The 20399-nt window shown below is 46.4% G+C and overlaps 2 protein-coding genes across 3 annotated transcripts in view; one reads left to right on the forward strand and one right to left on the reverse strand.

Annotated features, from left to right (window-relative positions):
* Window positions 1–20399, forward strand: part of LOC145455042 (uncharacterized) — a 137371-nt gene that overhangs the window by 29212 nt on the left and 87760 nt on the right. The gene's annotated exons all lie outside the window — the stretch shown is intronic.
* The window catches only part of LOC145455025 (uncharacterized), a 34178-nt gene that overhangs the window by 6825 nt on the left and 6954 nt on the right, over window positions 1–20399 (reverse strand). Inside the window, exons 6-24 of one of the 2 annotated variants that reach the window (XM_080332981.1) lie at window positions 19450–19542; window positions 19225–19381; window positions 18586–18674; window positions 18308–18508; window positions 18095–18240; window positions 17907–18032; window positions 17746–17840; window positions 14604–16519; window positions 13591–13784; window positions 10379–11859; window positions 9540–9723; window positions 9287–9478; window positions 7966–8168; window positions 2366–7505; window positions 2193–2312; window positions 1184–1253; window positions 925–1113; window positions 354–577; window positions 218–290 (exon numbers count right to left, since the gene is read on the reverse strand). In XM_080332981.1, the coding sequence (XP_080189107.1) occupies window positions 218–290; window positions 354–577; window positions 925–1113; window positions 1184–1253; window positions 2193–2312; window positions 2366–7505; window positions 7966–8168; window positions 9287–9478; window positions 9540–9723; window positions 10379–11859; window positions 13591–13784; window positions 14604–16519; window positions 17746–17840; window positions 17907–18032; window positions 18095–18240; window positions 18308–18508; window positions 18586–18674; window positions 19225–19381; window positions 19450–19542 (10893 nt within the window). Of the gene's footprint in view, window positions 1–217; window positions 291–353; window positions 578–924; window positions 1129–1183; window positions 1254–2192; window positions 2313–2365; window positions 7506–7965; window positions 8169–9286; window positions 9479–9539; window positions 9724–10378; window positions 11860–13590; window positions 13785–14603; window positions 16520–17745; window positions 17841–17906; window positions 18033–18094; window positions 18241–18307; window positions 18509–18585; window positions 18675–19224; window positions 19382–19449; window positions 19543–20399 lie in introns of both variants that reach the window. The other variant, XM_080332980.1, reaches the window with a different exon arrangement.

Consider the following 20399-nt stretch of genomic DNA (forward strand, 5'->3'; position numbering starts at 1 on the left):
CCAGCCCATGGAGCGGTAAATATTCATGATCATCCTTTTGTTTCGTGAGAAAATCGTGTTTGAAAGGTTTTGATCTTTTGAAGCTGTTGCTGATGTAGAGTTCATCCTGCGCACTAGTATGCTATAGTAATGTAGTAGATGCGTAATGTGGTATATTTGAAATATAGAAAACTTTTGGTTTGCTGTCAGCATGCAAGAGTTTACCAGATCAACTTACAGGGCATCATCGCAGGAGTTTGAGAGCTTGAAAATCGGTTCTGCGGAAGACCAAACGGCTGTTGAGCATGTCCCTGTCAAAAAATACGGTACAAACATCGCAAAATGATCGAATCAAACCGCAATTTCATCAATACCTGATTATGAATAGGCATCATAGATTCTGGGTAGCCTAGGTACGGCGTTTTTGGGGCGTGCGAGTACGGTATGCGAGAGCTGTGCTCCATCGCGTGCGGCGCACTTGTCGGGGTGCTTTTTATCGATACTGCGGATTGAGACGGTATGCTGGCACGTGGATGATGCAACGCCGAAGGCGCGTTGGCGAAGGAAAGCGCCGGGTCGGACGGCTTCTTCGAAAGCTCTGAAAACCGAGTAGGAACAAAATATTTAGTAGTCAGACGACAGTTGAGAGCAAATGCGATGTAAGAAAGGGACCAGACGTAGTCAAAGTACTCAAGTGTTAAGTTTTTGACTACTTTTTAGACAAAAAGTTTTTTCTAGGCTAAACTACTCATTTTTACGCTTTGGATTTTGTATAAGTACAGGGTAGTTTTGTGATATGTCTGCATCATTTTTACGAGTGAAATCGTGATAACCAAGCAAACTACTTTGATCAACCCAGGTTATAAACTACGACAGACAGACGGTGAGAAAAAAGCATCGATCAGGCTTATACGATTTGAAACGTTGACGATAGTAAGCAGATACCTGGCCGGCTGCTCGGTCTTTGCAGGAAACCTCCGACAGGCAACGTAGATACCGCCGCAGTCCGCGGCTCCTGAGCAACGACCGGGCTTCGAGCCGGGGCACCGTGGCTGCCGACAGATATCTGGGACCTCTGCGGCTCGGGCGGTGTGCCGCGTGACGGCAATGCGGAAGGTTGATTTCCGGAAGCTACTGAAACGGCAACGACTGAAAACAGATAAGTTAAGAATACAGAAGGCAGTAACCGTGACATTGGTCTTACAGGGATTGGTCGAAATCTCGGAGCTTGTCGCCGTCGGTGACGGTTCTGGCGTCGGTACGGTCGTGACAAACTGTTGATGGAAGAGACTTTGAGTTAGTTGTGATCGAGATATGCGAAAACTCCTTACCAACAGCGGATCAATTGTTCAGCAATATAAGGTTACAGCGCATAGACCATGTGTAGTGCGGTATCATAAGCGACTCAAGTAATGCTACTTTTTCATAGCACTCAAGTCGGTTTTGTTCACTTGCGCTGCATACTCAAGCAGTTGATGTTAGACTGCTTCCACTTGGCAGTTTTCAGTTTTTTAGTTAGGACTAGGCCGAGAACACTTAATTAATAAGCAACATGGAAAGTGGAACTTTTTTTGTTTTGGAGTAGAAATTCACGTTACTTCTACTTGAGTGTCGTCGATAACTACTTTGACAACCATCTCAAATACAAAGAGACGGCAGAGGCAAAATCTATTAGCTCACAGCAGGGTTGTAACCAAGTCACTAGGTTCCGAGTCACAAGTCAATCTCACTTTCATAGTTCTGACTCGAGTTATGTTCAATTCACCAGAGAGTCAAGTCCGAGTCCAAGTCAGAGAGTAGACGGTCGAATCCGAGTCATAGCCCGAGTCCAAGTCATTGTGTTTACTGTTCAGTTTTGAGTTCAATCGGGTTCAGCCTACTTTTTCAACTCTGCTCGAGTGATGTAGAATGGCTCGCATTCATAATATCGTAATTTTCCTCATTCCTAACAGTTTCTGGCCAGATTTTCAAAGTGAGACTGATAGACTAAATACTATAATGTGGTGACTTTACTATTCTACGAAGTTACAATGAAATGTCGGCCGTCCTAGTTTCGAGTCATATGACTTGGATCGAGTCATGTCCAATGACTCGAGTACAAGTCAAGTCAATACATAAATTGACTAGAGCCGCAAAAAAATCATGATTCAAGTCGAGTCATTACAACCATGGCTCACAGCTCAACCAGTTCAAAGTGCACGACGTATTCTTACCGGTAGATTCTGGACCGGCATCGCAACATTGGTGCTGGCGGGTTGGCTCACGTAAGCAGGACGATTGTCGGGTTCAACGGGGAGACGCGCAGGCTCTGGCGCGGTCTCAGATCGCACAACCTAAAAACATATAACGTGACCCCCCGTACAAACACAAATAAATAAACTCCAACCTGTCTCGCCTGCACGCTAGCAGAATTTACGTCACTCGTCTGGTACGTCCGCTCAGAGCGCGACTCGGGAAGCGAACTGACCCACGGCGTATCGATGGCTTTCGGTGGCAGTTCACCCACAGAATCACTGGACCGTATTTGGTCATCCTCCAGGGTCAACGACCGCTGTTTCACAAACGATTCGCGCCCATCAGCAAAGTCCGTCCGGACCGACGGCAACTCCAAATCGGACTTGTCCGCAGAGACCTTCCGACTGTTGTTCCCGGCAACGAAACTTTCTTCGTGGCATTTCTCAAAGGCCGCCTGCGGTGACACTTCCCTACTGATAATGTCCGGTGCTGTGTCGTAGCTCGTTGCTGGCTCATTTGAAGTGGTCTTGTCTTTAGATACCCGCCGAGAACTGGGCCGAGGCGAGGCATCAGACAGGAAACTGTCTGCGGGCCGGTCTTCGTCGGCAAAGTCACCAAAGAGACCCTCGATCGCGCTGACCGCGGCCGCCAGTTCGTTTTCTTCCGCCGTGGACCGTTCCTTGGCCAGGTCACTTTCCACATCCTCCTTTTCCTGACTCGACTCGTGCCCCTTTTCGTTGTCTTCGCTTTGTGACTCGTCGCGACCAGGGACCTGCTTCACAACATCAGCCCCGGCATCTACATCGTCACTCTCAGTCTTGTCCGCAAAATTTTGCTGATTAGGCACGGTCTCGTCGACTTTAACGTCAGAAAAGTACGAGTCTGCGTCCGAGCTTTCGTCAAGAATACCCATAATGGACCTGACCGCTTCCTCCTCTCTTTCATGTGATATAGACTTCATCTTGTCCATATTCTCTCGCCTATCCACGACACCAAAATGATGCCTGCGCTGCCCCGTCGGATACCCAGCGCCCGGTAGGTTAGGCCGTTCGCGCTTCACTTCGCACAGGTCGTGCGATCTTTTCCGATCACGGGGTTCTGAAACTTTTTTCAACGGGGACAGCGACCTTGGACGCGGCGGCACAGGGAGCTTTGTCGGAGATTTTGGTTTTCGTACAGACGGTAGAAGTATGTCCGCCTGTGTGTCACGGACATCGCGGTCTTGACGCAGGACAGACAAAGCTGATTTCACGGCCGATTTTTGTTCTTTATCGCTGTCGTCAGACCCGCTACTGAGAAAACTCCTTTCGCGTTGCACCACCAGCGCCTTTTCGACCGGTGAAGGCCCGGCATCCGCTTCGGTCGGGACAGTTTCTTCGCCGTGGTCCGGCAAAAGTTGACTTTTGTGCACGTCCCGAGACGAGTCATACTCTTCGTCGATTGTGAAGCCGATATCATCATCGTCGCTGTCTGAACCAAAAAGTGAGTATGTGATATCTTTATTCTGGTTTTCGTCGGTTTTAATAGGTTCAGGTTTCTTTGGAGATTCAGGTTGTACAGGCGCAGCGACTTTTTTGTGCTTCTTCAATTTGTCGCGGTCTTCCTTGCCAATCTTATCGAGACGGTCCTTTTTCGTCCTTTCATCTTTCCCTTTCGCGCTCTCCGACTCGCTTCTGGAAAAGTCAGCCTTTTTGTGTTTTTTCGAACTTTTCTTCTTGTGTTTCCCAGTCTCCCTGTCAGGCTTTTGCCACGATTCTTTGCGGTCGTCTTCCGGCTTTGGCGCTGACGACTTGCTAGATATTTTGGGATCTTTCTTTTTGATCAATTCCGATTTTTCGGTGTCGTGTTCCGGTTTCTTTTCTTTTGCCTCCGTCTTGGACGATGACTTCTTATCGGAAACGTGCTCCGGCGCATTCTTAACGGGGTCTTTCCTTTTTCCGATCTCCAAGTCTACCTTGTCAGGTTTCGAAGACGACTTTTTGTCAGGATCGCGCTCCGACGCCACTTTACCCGGGTCTCTCTTTTTGGTGCTTTCGCCTAATTCCGATTTTGAGATTTTACCGGAATCTTTCTTTCTCCCAACGTCATCAAACTTTCCGGACTTGTGCCTTTTCTCCGCGTCACGTTCCGACGAAATTTTAGAAGAATCTTTCGGTTTAGCGGCTTCACCGAATTCGTGCATCTCCGATTTTGATAACCTTTTATCCGAGTCGCGTTCCGACACCGTTTTAGTCAAATCTCTCTTCTTACCGATTTCACCAGGGTCGACTTTCCCGGATTTCGCCGACTTTTTGTCCGAATCATGATCAGACGCGATCTTGGGAGAATCTCTCCTTTTGCTCGATTCGCCGAAATCATACCTCTCCGATTTCGAAGACTTCTTATCCGGGTCTTTCGCAGAGTCCTTCTTTTTCGCAGCCTCCACAGACTCAGGCCTGGACTGTTTCTTGTCGTGGTCGTGTCCCGGAACTAATCTTCCCGAATCGCTTTTACCGCTCCGCGACTTTTGGTCTTTATGCTTTTTAGCTTTCGCCAGCGATTTGTCTTTCGGCTGATGCACGAGAGGGGACGATTTTGCCGATTTTGATTCCGGCTTGTCGGCGGCGAAGCTCGGCGATGGCTCGCGACTAGCGTCGGACTTCTTTACTTTCGTGGAATGCTTCGATTTCAACTTGAAACCCACATCAGGCTCGTTATCGGACGATAAATCATGCTTGCGTTTCTCTTTTTTCGCCATCTTCGCCAGTTTCTTGGTAGACTTTCCGTCTCCTTTCTTCGAGGTCTTCTCCGATTTTTTACTCTGGACTTTGTGATCAAACGCTGCAGTCGATACAGTGGCTTTCGCGTCCGGCTTGGGCGCGAGAGCTTTGAGCTGAGGTTTCGGGGTTTTCTTCGGCGGCGTCTCCGAGTCGGAAGAGTCCAAATCGTCGGAAAAAGCCATGGCCGACCGTTTGGGGAAAGACTTTTTCGGAACAGAAATCTCGTCCGAACTCTCCGAATTGGTCAGCGACATCACCAGCTGCGTCTCAGACATATCCGAATCGGAACAGCTGCCAAACAGATGCTTGCTCTCAGTTTCGGGCTTCAAATCTTTGATTTTTGTCCCGGATTTTTTCTTGCGCTTTTTTTCCCGAAAAACATCGGCAGAGCGCGAATCGTCTTCGCTCGCCGAAGAATCAGAGAAAGAGTCCCGGTCGTATCCGACCGGCATGATCGTTTCGCTTTTGATGGTTTCCGTCGTCAGCATGGATGACCGACCGGCACCGGTCGCGAACGGCTCTAAAGATGAAGCCGACGACATACTCCAATGACTTTTCGAACGCCGGCTGCTATCGTCTACATCCGACCATTTCTCGTCCTCGCTGACGATTCTGCTTTCAGATTCATGCGGAAATTTCGACACGCCCGAAGAAATTCCTTCGTCCGCAGACTCGTCTGAAGAATCGGACGATATCACGAGTCTTTTCTTTGCGGGTTTCTCGTGCTTTTTTGTCTTTTTCAATTTTTTCCTATTGTCGACAGGACCGGGCACCGTTTTGGAAGACGGTGGTGCGGAATGGGACGCCTTGAGATCGGAATGGGCCTTCACGCTTTTAACCTGTTTAGACTCTTTTTTGGTGAGCCCGCTTTTCTCCGACGTTTTCAGCAGGTTTTCGCTGGTCTTCGATTTTTCGACAGGATTCTTCTTGCTTTTTTCGCATTCCCTGACACTTTTTCCATCTTTGTTTTTACTGTCCGACTTGTCCTCTGACGTGGAACCGACAGTTTTCTTCTCGGAATGTTTTTCGCGTTTGTCCAACCCGTGTTTTTTCTTTTTCTTCTTCACAAAATGTGGAGTCGTGTCCACCCTACTCTCACTACCTTCCGGCCGTATCGATGGAGATTTCGATTCGGTCAATTTTCTGTCTTCCTTTGCAACAGCAGAACCGAAGACATCACCTTTTTCACGCTTTTCCGCCTTAGCCTTCGCTTTTTTATCCGTTTTCGCGTCAGCCGGCACGGATTTTTTCTCGGAAATTTTCTTTTTCGAAACACCGTCATCCGTTTTCTTGTTGCCAGACTCCTCTTTGCTTTTATGTTCCTTAGTTTTTGCTTGAGAAGTCTCCGCATCGTCATCACCCGCAGTACGCTCCAAAACCTTCTCACTCGTAGCTTCTTTATCGCTGTCCTCGGGTTTTGCCCTTTCCTCGCTTACCTTCGACTTTGCATCCGACTTTGTTTTGTGCGCGTCGCCTTTCGGTTTTTTGTGACTGTCCTTTTTAGCGATCTTTTCCTTTTTGGCCTCCTTCGAGATCTTGCGTTTGACGGCGATTTTCGGCGTCTTCGGCAAGTCATTTTTGCCCGGAATCTTCTTCTTGCCGACCTTCGGCCTATCCTTCGTGATTTGCGCATCTTCATTTTCGCCAGACGTCAACGGGACCTGTTTTATTTCGCCGACCACGTCTACAAATTCATCAGGCTTTTTCGATATCGCGTCACCGTCAACCGTTTCAGCTTTCGCAATCTTTTCCGGCCGAGTTTCTGCATCACTCACAACTCGATCCGTTTCCATTTCTGATTTCGAATCTTCCGTTATTTCTTCGACGACATTGTCATCGATAATAACGTCACCGAGATTTCCCGAGTCCTCTACGTCCACAGATATCTCCATACAGCCGCCCGCTTCTAAATCTTCAGCGCACACGCTCTCCGCATCTACCTTGAGCGCGTCCTGCTGCATTTGTGACGCGTCTACACATTCCGAGACAGGAGAAACAGTGCGGTCTTCTGATATCGCAGACTTTGCCGGACTATTTTTGCTTGAATGTGAAGGTATAATTTCAGTATCGCATAGGTTTTGTGAGACGCAGGGCAACTCTGTGTCTCGTTCTAAAGAGTCTGGTAGTAGAGTAGGCTCCTGCTCGTGTTTTGATATCTCTCTTGTGTCTTCGCTGCCATAATCCATCGTCGATGTGTTAGTTTTCTTCCCGAACGCATCTCTCGGTCTCTCAGCAGTTACGGGAAGGTCAGAGCTGCTGAGAGAAAGCACGTTTTTTGGCCCGTCGCTTGAAGAAACAGGGGTGGGCGGATTGCACGGCACCGGGTCTACCCCGGCGCTCGGCGCGACCGAATTCAGTGGGACCGGTAACATCTGCGGTACAGGTACTGGCTGCAGAAATTTTGAACCGGCAAACAGCGGGACGTTTAAAGGTACCGGAGGTGCGGACATGGGCGCGGCGTTGAATTCGTTGCTGGACAAATGGTCGGAGATGTAAGAGAGTCGCGCCAAGTCTTGGTCGATTATGCTGGAGCTGTGTAATAAAAAGCGGAATTGTTACATCGCGCCAGCGGCTTCGCACATTGAGGAATCTGCATTCAGAGGATCGAGAGTGCTTTGAAATTATCTATGTACAATAGCAGAGGTGGTCTATTGAAGTACCAAATTATAGTTCACTGCCTTAGGTTGTGATGCAGTGGCCCATGATGTGCAGAGGTGACTCAAGTAAACATCTTGGTTCTCAAGTAAAGGGGAATTAACGACGTGAATTTCAACTCAAGTACGTACGCGATTTCCCAGTAAGTAAGCATTCTAGTCCGAGAAAACAGTAAAATAGACGAGTGGGAGTAACACAAGAAGGCAAAACCTACTTTCGTCCGTACTTTAGTTTCTGGCCACCTCTGGTCAATAAAACAATCTACCAGCATGTCAGAGTACAGACTCTTTACTCTAGATCTGAAAGTTCCAATCTCAGACCAGCCTACGAAACTCACCGACACAATTTAACATCGACGCCGACCGCGCCATCAATGGCCACGCGTTCCAGGGTCGCGGCCTCGGTTTTCACCTTGACCTCCGACGCCAGCCCCGAGCTTCTCTTTTTCACTTTGCCCAGCAGCTTGAGCCGATCGGTCAGCGAAGGCCCGGAAGCCGGACTCTGCGACGAGGCGCCGGTGTCTGTTCTCCTGTTGTGAGCCTGTGTCGAATACGTCCGGTTAGCAGATATCGCCGATAATTGAAGTTTTCCAACGATGCCATAACCACATAAGCTAGGCTAGACAGACGTGGTATTTCAAAATTCATTAAAAATTTGTTGTCCTTAGTTTCTAACCAGTACTGTGGGCATAAGGTAGTAACAGGCCAATTGAATCATCGGGCAAACCTAATATACATGGGATAATATATGCACTAGGGGTATTCAAAAATGACTTTTTTTTTCTCAAATCGTACTGGCAACTTGATAAAATTGTTAGGTTACCTAATTTAAGCCTACACACCAAATTTGGCTCAATTCCAGCCATTAGCCGCATTGCTACAGGAGAAGAAAGTTTCGATTTATTATATAAAAATAAATAGGACAAATATTTAAAAATTTTTTGTTAACCCCATGAAAGTGTTGGGTTGTCTATAGAAACGCTGTTCACCAAATTTGGTTCAATTCCAACCAGTGGAAGCGGAGTAATTGCCGTCGAAAAATTAGAATTATGAATAAAATAGTATTTACGGTGACCAATTCTTTAATTATTTATTATAGTGTAAATACTATTTATATATACACCGTGTATACTATTTTATTCAAATCCAAATTTTTCGACGGCAATAATTCCGCTTCCATTGGTTGGAATTGAACCAAATTTGGTGAACATCGATTTTATAGACAACCCAACACTTTCATGGGGTGAACAGAAAATTTTCAAATTTTTTGTAATTTATTTTTATATAATAAATCGAAACTTTATTCTCCTGTAGCAATGCATGCGGCTACTGGCTGGAATTGAGCCAAATTTGGTGTGTAGGCTTAAATTAGGTAACCTAACAATTTTATCAAGTAGCCAGTACGATTTGAGAAAAAAAAAACATTTTTGAATACCCCTAATATGCACGGATGCCTTATTCCGTACCTTTCGCGGAAATTTTGTCCCAATTTTTGGCAATGAGTCCGTGATGACAGTTTGTCAATTTTGCGGTTTTTCAAGGCTGCCCTTATGTTACGTTGATGGCTGCCCCGATTACAGGGTTGAGGTATTGGATCACTGGATTAGAATTTCTCGGTAGCTCATTACCTAATGACAGTTTAATGTGACTCTGTCTCACCATTACGTTCCCGGGACTTTTCAGCAGCGGGCTAATAGGAGAGAGCAGCTGCGCCGGAGATTGCGATTTGCCGCACGGCTCGTCGTCGGAACACGGCGAGAGAGAACTCGGCGACACGCCGCCTGCATTGAGCTGGTTGCGGACAGACTCCAATTCGTGCCTCAAACGTTCCAATTCATTTTTCGACAAAGGCTGAACACAGACAACGGATGAGATCACCACACTGGCAAAAACATAAAAACACCAAAGCTACCTTCGATGGACTTGCGTCCAGACCGACCGTGATCGTGGCCAGGGACCTTCGCGACAATTGCGGCGCGTGCCTCTTGTGAGCGTCCGATTTGTGGTGACCTGCCGCCGCGTTACTGTGAGACCTGGACCGGTGGGAATGCGTACTGGACCGCCTGTGCTCCTGGTTGCCGTGATGACCGTGTGGTCTGAAACGAAGTACAGGCTCGTATTTTACACACAATTTTACAAAAGACAAGAACAAAGGTTTAGAGGTAGTCAGTAAGGGAGCATGTCTTGCTTTTTCAAAGCCTACTCGAGCAGGTTTTCACGACTTGCCTGCTCATCTACTCCACAGTGTTCAGTTTTTAGGGCCAAATAACGCCTAGAAAACTTTTTTATTCAATCGGAACCGCCAGTTCTACTGGAGAATAAATTAACGATGACACTTCTCCATCCACTCCAGCACCAATGATAGCATACATGTCCACCTTTGGTCATGATTTTAGACTAGTCCCACTTCTAATCAATTGAAGTTTCCAGGCAAAGCTAGGCCTACGATAATTACTTTTTACTAACTAGGAAACGGCTAACCTCTACTTCTACACGCTTACCGCACTCTTGTACAAACTGCTCGTTTGAGTAGTTCTCGTTCTAGTCGCGGACATTGGAAAGTGAGTAGCTCTAGTTTCACGTAAGAAAAAAATATCAGTTGACAGACAACTTGAAAGAACGTGTCGTTTGTTTGTTTGTGCTGCGATTACCAGCTCAGAGTCATCATTACTAACAGTGGCATAGCCAACGGATGGGTTTTTGGGGTAGAAATCGACTCCACTCCAGAGCCGAGGATAACAAGAAACATACCTCGAGTCTTTACTCTGCCCAATCCGGCCCGGGTGTCCGCCATGCCTGCGCTGCATCTTCATCTGCCTGTGCTTGTGTGATTTTGACGCCGACGACGAAGAAGAAGCCGGAGACGGCGTCGTGAAAACCGGCGTACGGCCCGTCTGAGACGCCGGCGCGAGCGCGACTGCCGGTTTTTGAGGAACAGACGCGTTAGACTGAGCCTCGGTCCTCGGAGAGATTTTCACAGCTGCCAATGTGTCGTTGCCCGCGCCAACCGGGGTGACAGGACTGTCCGGGTTTGTGACGTTATTTTCAGCGAGAGTTTTCAAGGCCGCCTTTGACTCGCCGTCCGGACTTTTAGTCTCAACGTCGTCCGTGGTAGCGTCCGAGCGGTCCGCTTCCTTACCTCTGTCTGGTGGCCACAACTCTTCATGGCCAGAGTCCTTCAAAACAGTATCAGAACTACCGGTAGCGATATCGTCTTTATCTTCGATTACAACGTTACCATCGTTAATACCAATTAAACCGGGGGCATCGTCAGCACCACCGTCGCACAGGACAGGAGTATCCCCGGCGGTCGATACCTCGGATGTTTCCAAAACACTGTCATTAACATTTTCTATTGCCGCTTCTTCGCTAATATCTTCCGTGACATCATCATCGTCGACAGAACTGATGACGCTCTGGCTGCTCGGGCCACGCATGGCCTGCACCCTCTCGATCTGTTTCTTCTTCTCTTTCTCCTGCCTCTTGAAGATCTTCTTGATCTGGCTCTCTCTCTTCCGTTCCAGTTTCTCCAACGCCTTTTTCTCGTCTTCCGTCTCTTTCTTAACGTCGGCCGATTGTACCGGTTTTACCACGGGCATCGGAGGCACCACCGGGGAAACGACAGCGGGTTCTTCCAGCACTTTATCATCTTGCGGCATCTCCCCCAACTCTTCCTCCTCTTCTTTCACGGTAACCTCTTCCACTTCTGTTTCGATGATCTCGTCTTCAGTCACCTCTTCAATCGTGTCCACCACGACCTCTTCCTCAAACGTGACGTCATCTACTTCCACCACCTGGTCCCTGTCCTCCCCTAAAACCGTCTCGTCCACGACGACTTCAGCTGTAGCCTTGCTCGGCCCGGGCACCTTTTGGGGCTTCAGCTCGTTGAGCTTGCTCCTGGCCTTCTCCGTCAGTTCTTGGAGCACGACATCCGCGACCTCTTCGGCGTCTTTGGGGTTGAGTCGCTTGTCCGAGTCGAGTTTGGAGAGGAGCTGCTGCAGGCGGACCTTCTCTTTTTCGAGCTCGGTCAGGGCTCCGTCCTTCTTTCGCCCTTCTTGTGGCTGGTCGTTGCCGGCGGTTTGTTTCTGGGGTTTCGTGAACGCTTTGGGCAACAACGAGAGTGCGGCTGATAGTGACGCAGCGGTGTAGCCGATGTCGGGGGGACTGTCGGCTTTGTCCTGGTTCGGATCCGGGTCAGAATGCGCAATTTGGGCCGCCTCAGCTGCCTGCTCCTAAAATATTATTCATATTGTCAAGGAGGATATTTTGGAAATAAGTATACAGTGGCCAAAAAGCATCTAAGACCTGCAGTCCATGGAATCCTTGGGTCTTAGGATTTTTATACTGGACATGGACAGCGACGAGGCTGTGATTAGGTTTAGGACTGGGTGAGATCTATGACCTACTTTTCAGTCATCAGCTGCATGGCCAGACTAACACAGGTTTTCTCAATATACCATTGTTTTAACGAATATATTCTTTGTCGGATACTTCACCCTTTCAGTGAATAAAAGTCTAGAAAACCTCCGTGTGTTAACTGTGTTATTAGTAGGGCCATTTAAAGTCATTAAAGTCATATTTTTTTCTATGCATCAGTAAGTCGTGAAATCAATTTTAACGCAAAACCCCCTTCCATACGGGGTATATTAAGAAAGTTATAAAGTCATATAAAGTCATATTTTCCTGGTTAGGTCATATTTGAGGTATAAAGTCATATTGTTGTATACTTTAAATAAAAAGTGTCAATTGAAGCAATTACGCACTAAGAAAGTAAGGCAATTTCTGATTGAACAAAGGCAAACTGTTAGGTTAGCCTACATAACATCACAGTCGCAGTCCGACGAGGTCACACATTGCATTATGAGGTCACACATTCCACTGTGTTGTTATACAATCTGTTTCACTTCTGTGCACTGAAGTGGGACGTCATTTGAAGTTCAGAGACTTCCACAAGTGAAAGAAATAGTCAACGCATTGGAAGCTGAAGGAGTTATTGTAAAGAGCTAGCGTCAAAGATTCAGTGAATGATCCAAAGTTGACGAGTTAACAGAAATATGCCTCCACTATAACAATATTTCAAACTTGATACTGAAAATGGAAAGTTGTACGTACACTATCAAAGAGGCCCATGCTGATCTAAATGCCATCGAATTCGGAAAAGATCCGCTTGAGCTCAACAATTGCATTAAACGATAGGACAAAAACGATGTGAAACAAATTATGGAGCTACAAAGACAAGACATTTCACCAGCGCTGTATGCAAAACTGCAGATGTGTCAACCAACATCAGCGTCTGTGGAGCGCTCATTACTAAAGTCATTTTACGTCGAAATCATAACTTAAAAGACTCCAACATTCCACACTACATGAAACTGTACTACAAAAGTGATGTGTATTACTGTTATGTTGTTCATGTTTTACTCGTCAGTTCCATGAGTGACGTTGGTTACATGTAAAAATACACGATATTCGCATAAAGTCATATAAAGTCATATTTTCCAAAAAATAAAGTCATATAATTGATTTTTTAAGGTCATATAAAAATGGCCCTAGTTATTAGGTTTTCCTAGACGGGACACAAGTGCCTACCGTAAATCTTACAAAACGAATTGCAACAATCGGCTTTTATGGTATTTCAAGAAATGTCATTTTCGTTAACATTCGTAACCCTTTGCCACATGTTCGGATGTTGTGATGTAAAGGTGATATTAAAGCGATAATAATTGTCCTTAAAAACATAATCACCAGTAGCAAGAATTGTATAAAATCAACACGGGTACTTGAAAAAATGGACTAGCACTGCGCAACTCAAATCATTACAATCAATACGCGACTTGGAGCCAAGTCATCATGCCCAGCCATTGTCACGGGTCCTGAACGCCATCCGGTTCGAGTGAAATGACCCACAGGTCGGATTTCTGTGCCATGCCTTATTCGTAACGGGACAAGACCAAGAAACTCACCTCCGGTTTTACAGTCTCCGGCAACGGTGCCGTGCTATCGTTTCCAGAGTCTTCCTCATCTTGCATAAACATCTGACTAGCGATAGATAACGGCGCCTCGTGCTTTTGAGAGGGAGTATCGTTTGACGACTTGTGTTTGTGATGGTCCGAGGTCGATTTTTTCCTTTCGCGCTTCGCTTTGACTGCTGATTGATCTGAAAGTGGAATGAAAATTTATAATTTTTTAAAAACCGACATGCCACAGCTCTTTGATTATGTACAGTTGTGGCACCAGGACGCTTCAATAATGATTGATAAGCTCATGGTCTTGTCAACGTTGTAGAATTACAAGGTGACAATAGTGTACCCAATAAGCGTTTGCATATCTCGGAAAATTGGATGAACAATATGAACATAGAACATTTTGTCATTTCATAGCTCTAGCACTGACACAAAATCAACAGAAGCATAAATACTTTCAATATGACTCTCTGGAACTACGAAATTTTCCTTATCTATAAACATTTTGTCTTATTAAAGCCGTCAGTAAGCAGTAGCGGTACAATCGAAGGGGCGCGTCCATATACTAATATCTCAAGGGGACAACAGCTTCAGAATATGGCTTTTCCAGAAAATTGGACTGACTTTTCGTCACAGAATACAACAAGCTCTAGCACTCTTGCAAAATCGAGGGAAGCATAACTACTTTGAATACAATTTTATAAAACTATGGAAATTTTCTTATTTATCAATACTGGTAGCTGGTTCAGAACTTGCAGATTGCTTTCCTCGCAAGATCGATTGCAATTCTACATTTAGTTTAGCCTAACTGTCATACCATAGTGGTTATACTTTTGAATCTGTTTGAATCATTTAATATTCCGATATCTGTTGATAAGAAGCACCCCAAAACAGTCTCCGAGATTAAATAAATGCATTTCAACAAGGATGTTGTGATGACAGTCAGTTATAAATATTAAATCTCATATACGGGGAGAGTAATCAGCATCGTAAGCGTCATAAAATGGGCGTACCTGAATCTGGCGAATGCCTCCTTTTCTGTGCGTGAGATGGCCTCTCGTCCCTGTCCAAATTCGAATCCGGCCTTCTCTTGTGCTCCTTGTATTTCTCTTTCGAGCTCGACGATGGCGTAGCGGTACGCGCCCTTTTCGATAAACTGTCCTCCCTTTCCTTGGGCTTCGGAGAGTATTCCCTTTTCAGCAAACCCGGTCCGCTGCCTGGCGTGCGGCGTTCCGTTGGAGACACGGCACGATCGCTGCCAATATCCCGATCTCCGCGGACACGTTCAGCGGGTTTACCGGATTTAGAATGCTTGTGACGAGACGCATCCCTAGAATCGGGCTTGGACTGTTTGCGATAATCAAAATCTTTCTCGTAAGTCGTGCCGGTGTCTTTTTTCGTAGGGGGCGGCGAATGAACGCGTTGAATCAACGAGGTCGACCTGGACTTCGATCTTGATTTTCCGCCCGAGTCCGACTTTGCCGGGGCGGAAGAACCGGCGGCAAACTCCTTCCTGTAATCCTTATCGCGCGGTTTCTCTTCCTCTTTCGGACGAGCTTTAGTCCTTTCCAACGACGAAGACTTTGATCCCGATTTCTTAATAATTACTTCGCCGATCAAGTCTTCGTTTTCATCGCGAGTCGGAGTACCGCTGACACTGCGCCCGTGCTCGGAGTAAGCGGGCGAGTCCGCATGCCAGCGCGGCTCGTCGAAGCTCTCCGGGGTGCGATCGACGCGGACGCCGTCGTCGCGATACTTGTCGTAACGTCCGCGAGGCGACAGGCTGTCATTTGCCGGGGTTAAATCTGCTGGGGCACGTTTTCGGGAGCGAGATTTCCTGGCCCGTTCTGTAAATTCCACGATTCTTTCATCGCTTCGCGGGCTAGGCACTGACAGCTTGTCCTCGTCCAAGTATTCGCGCATGTCCACGTCGCCGCCCCGGGCCGGGTACCGTGGGTCCGAATGCGTAGACGACTTGCTTTCCATCGAATTCAATCTTTGCAGCGAGTCATATCGAGCCTCGGGTGACGCACTACCTCTTCTGCGAAAAGGGGCATCGCCCGCCCCCCTTTCCACCCCGTACCTTTCAGGGTCGCGAGGTTGGGGCGACGCACTCCTGCTCCGTCTGGGGTGGTACCGCGGATGAGATGGTGACAAATGCGCGGCCCTGTTATAGTACCGGTCTCCTGTACTCTGGTCCCTGTCACGAACATAGTCCGCGTCACGCTCTTCTCGGTACCTATCCCGAGCCCCGCCTCGATACCGAAAATTTTCTTCATAAGCCGCCCCGGTCCTCGTCGTCTGCTTTCTGGGGTAGCCCCGATGCTCCCGCCGCAAATCATGGTCTCTCTGTCGATAGTCCTGATCGTATTGCCCCGCACGGTTTCGTCCGTCCGGGTAGCTCTCGTGCTCCCAAGCCTGGTCACGGTGGTAGTCCTGCCTTGGGTGAGCATCATCGTAACCCCGCTTGGGCCTGTTGTACCCAGTCTGCTCTGCCGCAAAGCCATGCCGCTCCCGACTGCGAGCCCGCCAGCCCCGCCTGTAATTATTCCCGTCGGCGTATTGTTCATCGTTATAACCGCCCGGCTGATGACGCTCTTCGTAGTACCCGGCCCTGGGCTCTTGCGACGGTGCCGTGCGGGCATACGCTGCCCCGGCGGGCGGCAGCGGCGCAGCCACAGGCGACGACGGCGGTTGCAGCAGCTGCCGGATATTCTCCAAGCCCTGGAAGCTCTGCCCCGAGCTTTTCATGTGCTTCAAGAAAATTTCGACCAGCTCGTTGCTGGCGTAGTCAAGCTTTAATCGGCTGCCGTTGAGTTTTCTGGCGCGCATTTTCTGCATTGCAGACTGCGCGAAATCGTATTGAGAGTAGAACACCAAAGCCTGGCCGCGGTTTCGGTCGATGACCACGTGCTTTACGGGGCCGTACCTGGAAGAGGCGAGTGTAAACAAGCAAAGTCCCACAAACATGGCTGGTCAAAGCGGGGTTGTTATGACTCGAGTCCGAGTTGCGATTTTCTAATGACTCGACTTGACTCGAGTCAGTTTCTTGAATTACCAATTGAAAGACGTGAATTACATTGTTAATGGATGCTGCTCAGTGGATGTCTTGATAATATATATTATATAGGCATTGAAAAAATGAAGATTAATTTACAAAAAATAGTATTTATTCACTGTCATAATTCAAAACAATGATAAACCTTGACCTATTTTAAACCCAAGACCAGGGCTGTAATGCGTAAAATGAATCGACTTTGACTCGAGTCATTGCGCATGACTCGAACTAAGTCATATGACTCAAGACTCGAACGGCCAAGACCGACATTTCTTTGGAATTTCGAAGAATAGTAAAGTAACCACACCACTGGGATTTCGTCTATTGGTACTGGTACCGTACTTGAAAATGCGACTAGAAACTGCTAAGAGTGAGGGAATTAGTATACAATAAATGCGAACCATTCGATATCACCAAACAGAGTTATAAAAAGTGGGTTCAACAGACTTCAACTGGAAACTCCACAGCCAACACAATGACTCGGACTTGAGTTATAGTACCATGACTCGGACTCGACCGTCTGCTCGCTGACTTGGACTAGACTCGGTGGTGAATTAAAAATGACTCGACCTGACTCGAGTCAAACCTCTAAAAGTGAGATTGACTTGTGACTCGGAGCCTTGTGACTTGATTACAACCCTGGGTAGTTGGAGTTGGCATCCGAGTGGAAGTAACGACATAAATTCCTACTCAATAACAACAAGCAGCAACCGTTTTTAAGACATGCGAAAACTACTTCTAGTCGTAGTAGAAAATGAAAGGTTCGAAAAGATTTTGCTGACGAATCTCATACTTTCGTATGTATCTTTGCGACTAATGCAAGATCAACATCAACATTGTACATATAGATGGGATCATCGAAAATATATCCAGTTATTGTGATACAGCTGTTTCCGACGACAATGTTGCTTGTACAAAAGTGACGCTGACTGATCCCAAAAGCACTTTCTCAGTTTCAAAATGCAAATCATAAAATGGAAGGAATATTGCCTAAAAAACGAATCAGTAGAAGTGGAAGTTGCCAATTAACATAATCACTGACGTAGTGCAAGTAAAACCTACCAGATTATCGACTACAAACCAAGATTGGGTCTCACCTCATGAAGCAACGCGTCAAATAATTTTCCGTGAAGCTGTCCGTAACGCCGTCCACCCAGAGACACGACGATATCACCGTTTTTCCAAACCCAAGCTGAAAACGACGGGAGAAAAAAAATAAGCAACGCGTTCCAGACCGATACGGCAGCGACGCAAATACCTTGAGCGTGTTGCGACCTAACTTCTCTCCGTCCATTTTCGTAATCGCCCGGACCACGCTCATGATATCCGTGTATTGCAGAAAAGCGTACTGAGGTATGTTGTGCTGTTTCTTGATTTCGATAGCCTGTAATGATCGCAAAATTCTAACAACCCTTTCCAATTCTTAGCGACACTACGGCAACGTACCACAATCTCCCCGAATCGAACGAAAATATTTTGAATGTCGCTATATCCCACTGTCTTGTCGAGATTACCGACAAACAGAGTCCGCGAAGCTCTCGGGTGAAATTCGTCAATGATGCCCCCGCACTCCTCCAATTCCTGACCGCTTACTGATGAAACACAGGACACAAACGGCCGATTGAAATAACCATAATATCCTGCCGCACACAACCTTACCTTCGCCTTCATAAATACTTGCTTCGATAGCTACCCCGAACAGTAACTTTGTCCTAGCGTGAGCGATCGCTTTATTTGCTTCGCCGGCGGTGCGGAACAACACAAGCGCGTGTCTGTCATTTCCGTCTCCACGCACTAGCACAGACTTAACCTTGCCGTATTTTTTGAACTCGTGAAATATGCCGTCCCGGATGCTCGTGACTGAAAGTTGCGAATCGGGTAGACTCATTGTTACCGAATATCTGACATTTCCGAGCTAATCTAAAGCGAGCACATACTTGTCGGGCGCGAGGGGAGATTCCTAATGCACATTGCCACCAATTTGCGATTTTCCTGCTTTTCTTCGATTTCATAGCTCGATTCCGAACTGGGAAAAAAAGCGCAAAAACCGTCATTACACAATCAATGCGCCCGTATCGAAAAGCAAATTAATCCCCTACGAGCTGGCAATACTCGCAATATGCCAAGTAAATACACATTGAAATCTTTTACAAAAAATATAAAACAGCAATCACGCATTTAAATTACGGTACGAGAATGTTCTTCCGCAGTCAAAGAGACCGGCAATGAATGTTATCAGCGATACACACTTTATCTGACACTGCTTATTTTACATCCGACGCAAGCTTGATTGAACGAACGCGTTTAAGAAATGATTGTAGTCATCTAGAAAATTCTCAAATCGATGGTTCTAATCAAAGTGAGAACGGTATCTCGCTCAAATCCGTATTTAATCAGACGCTGTGCTAAGCCACAGAGAAATTGCTAATAAAAAATTGTTTTCACAACAATCACGATGAATAATTTTACATTCCAAGAATGAAAGCGATGGGACCAAACTATAATAAATTTCAGAACCGGGAAAGCCATGAAAATAGACTATATAAGGATGAAAAATTGCACTTGAAAATCCCTACCTTGCCGAATTGCTGCGATGTGTCTTGGAAGAATTGCTGGATCCGGTCGAAGACGACGAAGAGACAGAAGACGACCTATGACCCTCGCTGACACTTCTGCCTGCGCTCGCACTGGTAGAAGATCTACCTTCGCTGGAGCTACCTTGCCTTTTACTTCCTGAAACCACAAATTAGTTTGAATCGTGCGGCATGTCACGGACCAGGGCTCACAACACTACCAAGTACCTGATCTTGACGGACTTGATCCGCTCGAGGTGCAAGATTTTCTTTGTCGGATAGTTGGCGAACGACCTCGCTCTTTGGTAATTTTTGGTTTACCTATCAAACATATATACCATCAACCAACCAGAACTAAAATGAGCAACTTGAGAATGAAAAAGAAATTCAATCAAAAGCTTAACCGAGATGTGGTCTTATTGCAATCGGACTAGTGGGTTGAACTTTCATGAAAAATCAAATGGCTTATATTAAATGATCAGCGAGTTTGAGTAGTTTTGAACAAAAACGGCCGACAATCTGGTTTCAATTCATGTCACACTTAGAACTTACACATGACCAGCTTTGCATTACGAGTTATCTCTGAGGCAAGCAGTCAAATATGCCAGCTATAAATAGATAACAGAAACCACATAAGTCATGCTACTATTGGAGAGCTAAGACAGTGAATCAGAACCTATACCACAAGTCAAGTGCATAATCTCATATTTATGAACAAAAAGTTGGCCGTCAGACATTAATTGCAACTAAACCATGACTCTACGAATGGTGCCGCTTTTTTTACCATTGCTTTGCTTGAAAGAACATAGTAAACACTGTGAGATGACTAAGTAGCCTCTGCAATGCAACATCTAAAATGCCTGTTGAAGCATGACGTGAAGTTACATGGGAAAGCCATAGGCAAAGAACACATAAAGAAGCCATAACAGTTGATTGATCGCAAATTCTTACTACAGTACATCTAAGTGTATGAAGTTGCCTAAGGCTGAACCACATTAGCTGTCAGGCAAGGAAATAATAACAAAACAAGGACATAGTCGCATTTTACCATATTTGAAAAACAAGCGACGGTTCTTATCATACTATTCTTGATTTACGTAACAAGAAAAATACCGAGTAGTTAAATAAGAAAGAAAACCAGCAAGTCATACCTCAGTAGTGGAAAATTGTAATATGAG

Source organism: Botryllus schlosseri, chromosome 14, assembly GCF_051294905.1.
Source record: "Botryllus schlosseri isolate E-star chromosome 14, Bs_hap1, whole genome shotgun sequence".
In the NCBI taxonomy this organism is placed as follows: domain Eukaryota; kingdom Metazoa; phylum Chordata; class Ascidiacea; order Stolidobranchia; family Styelidae; genus Botryllus; species Botryllus schlosseri.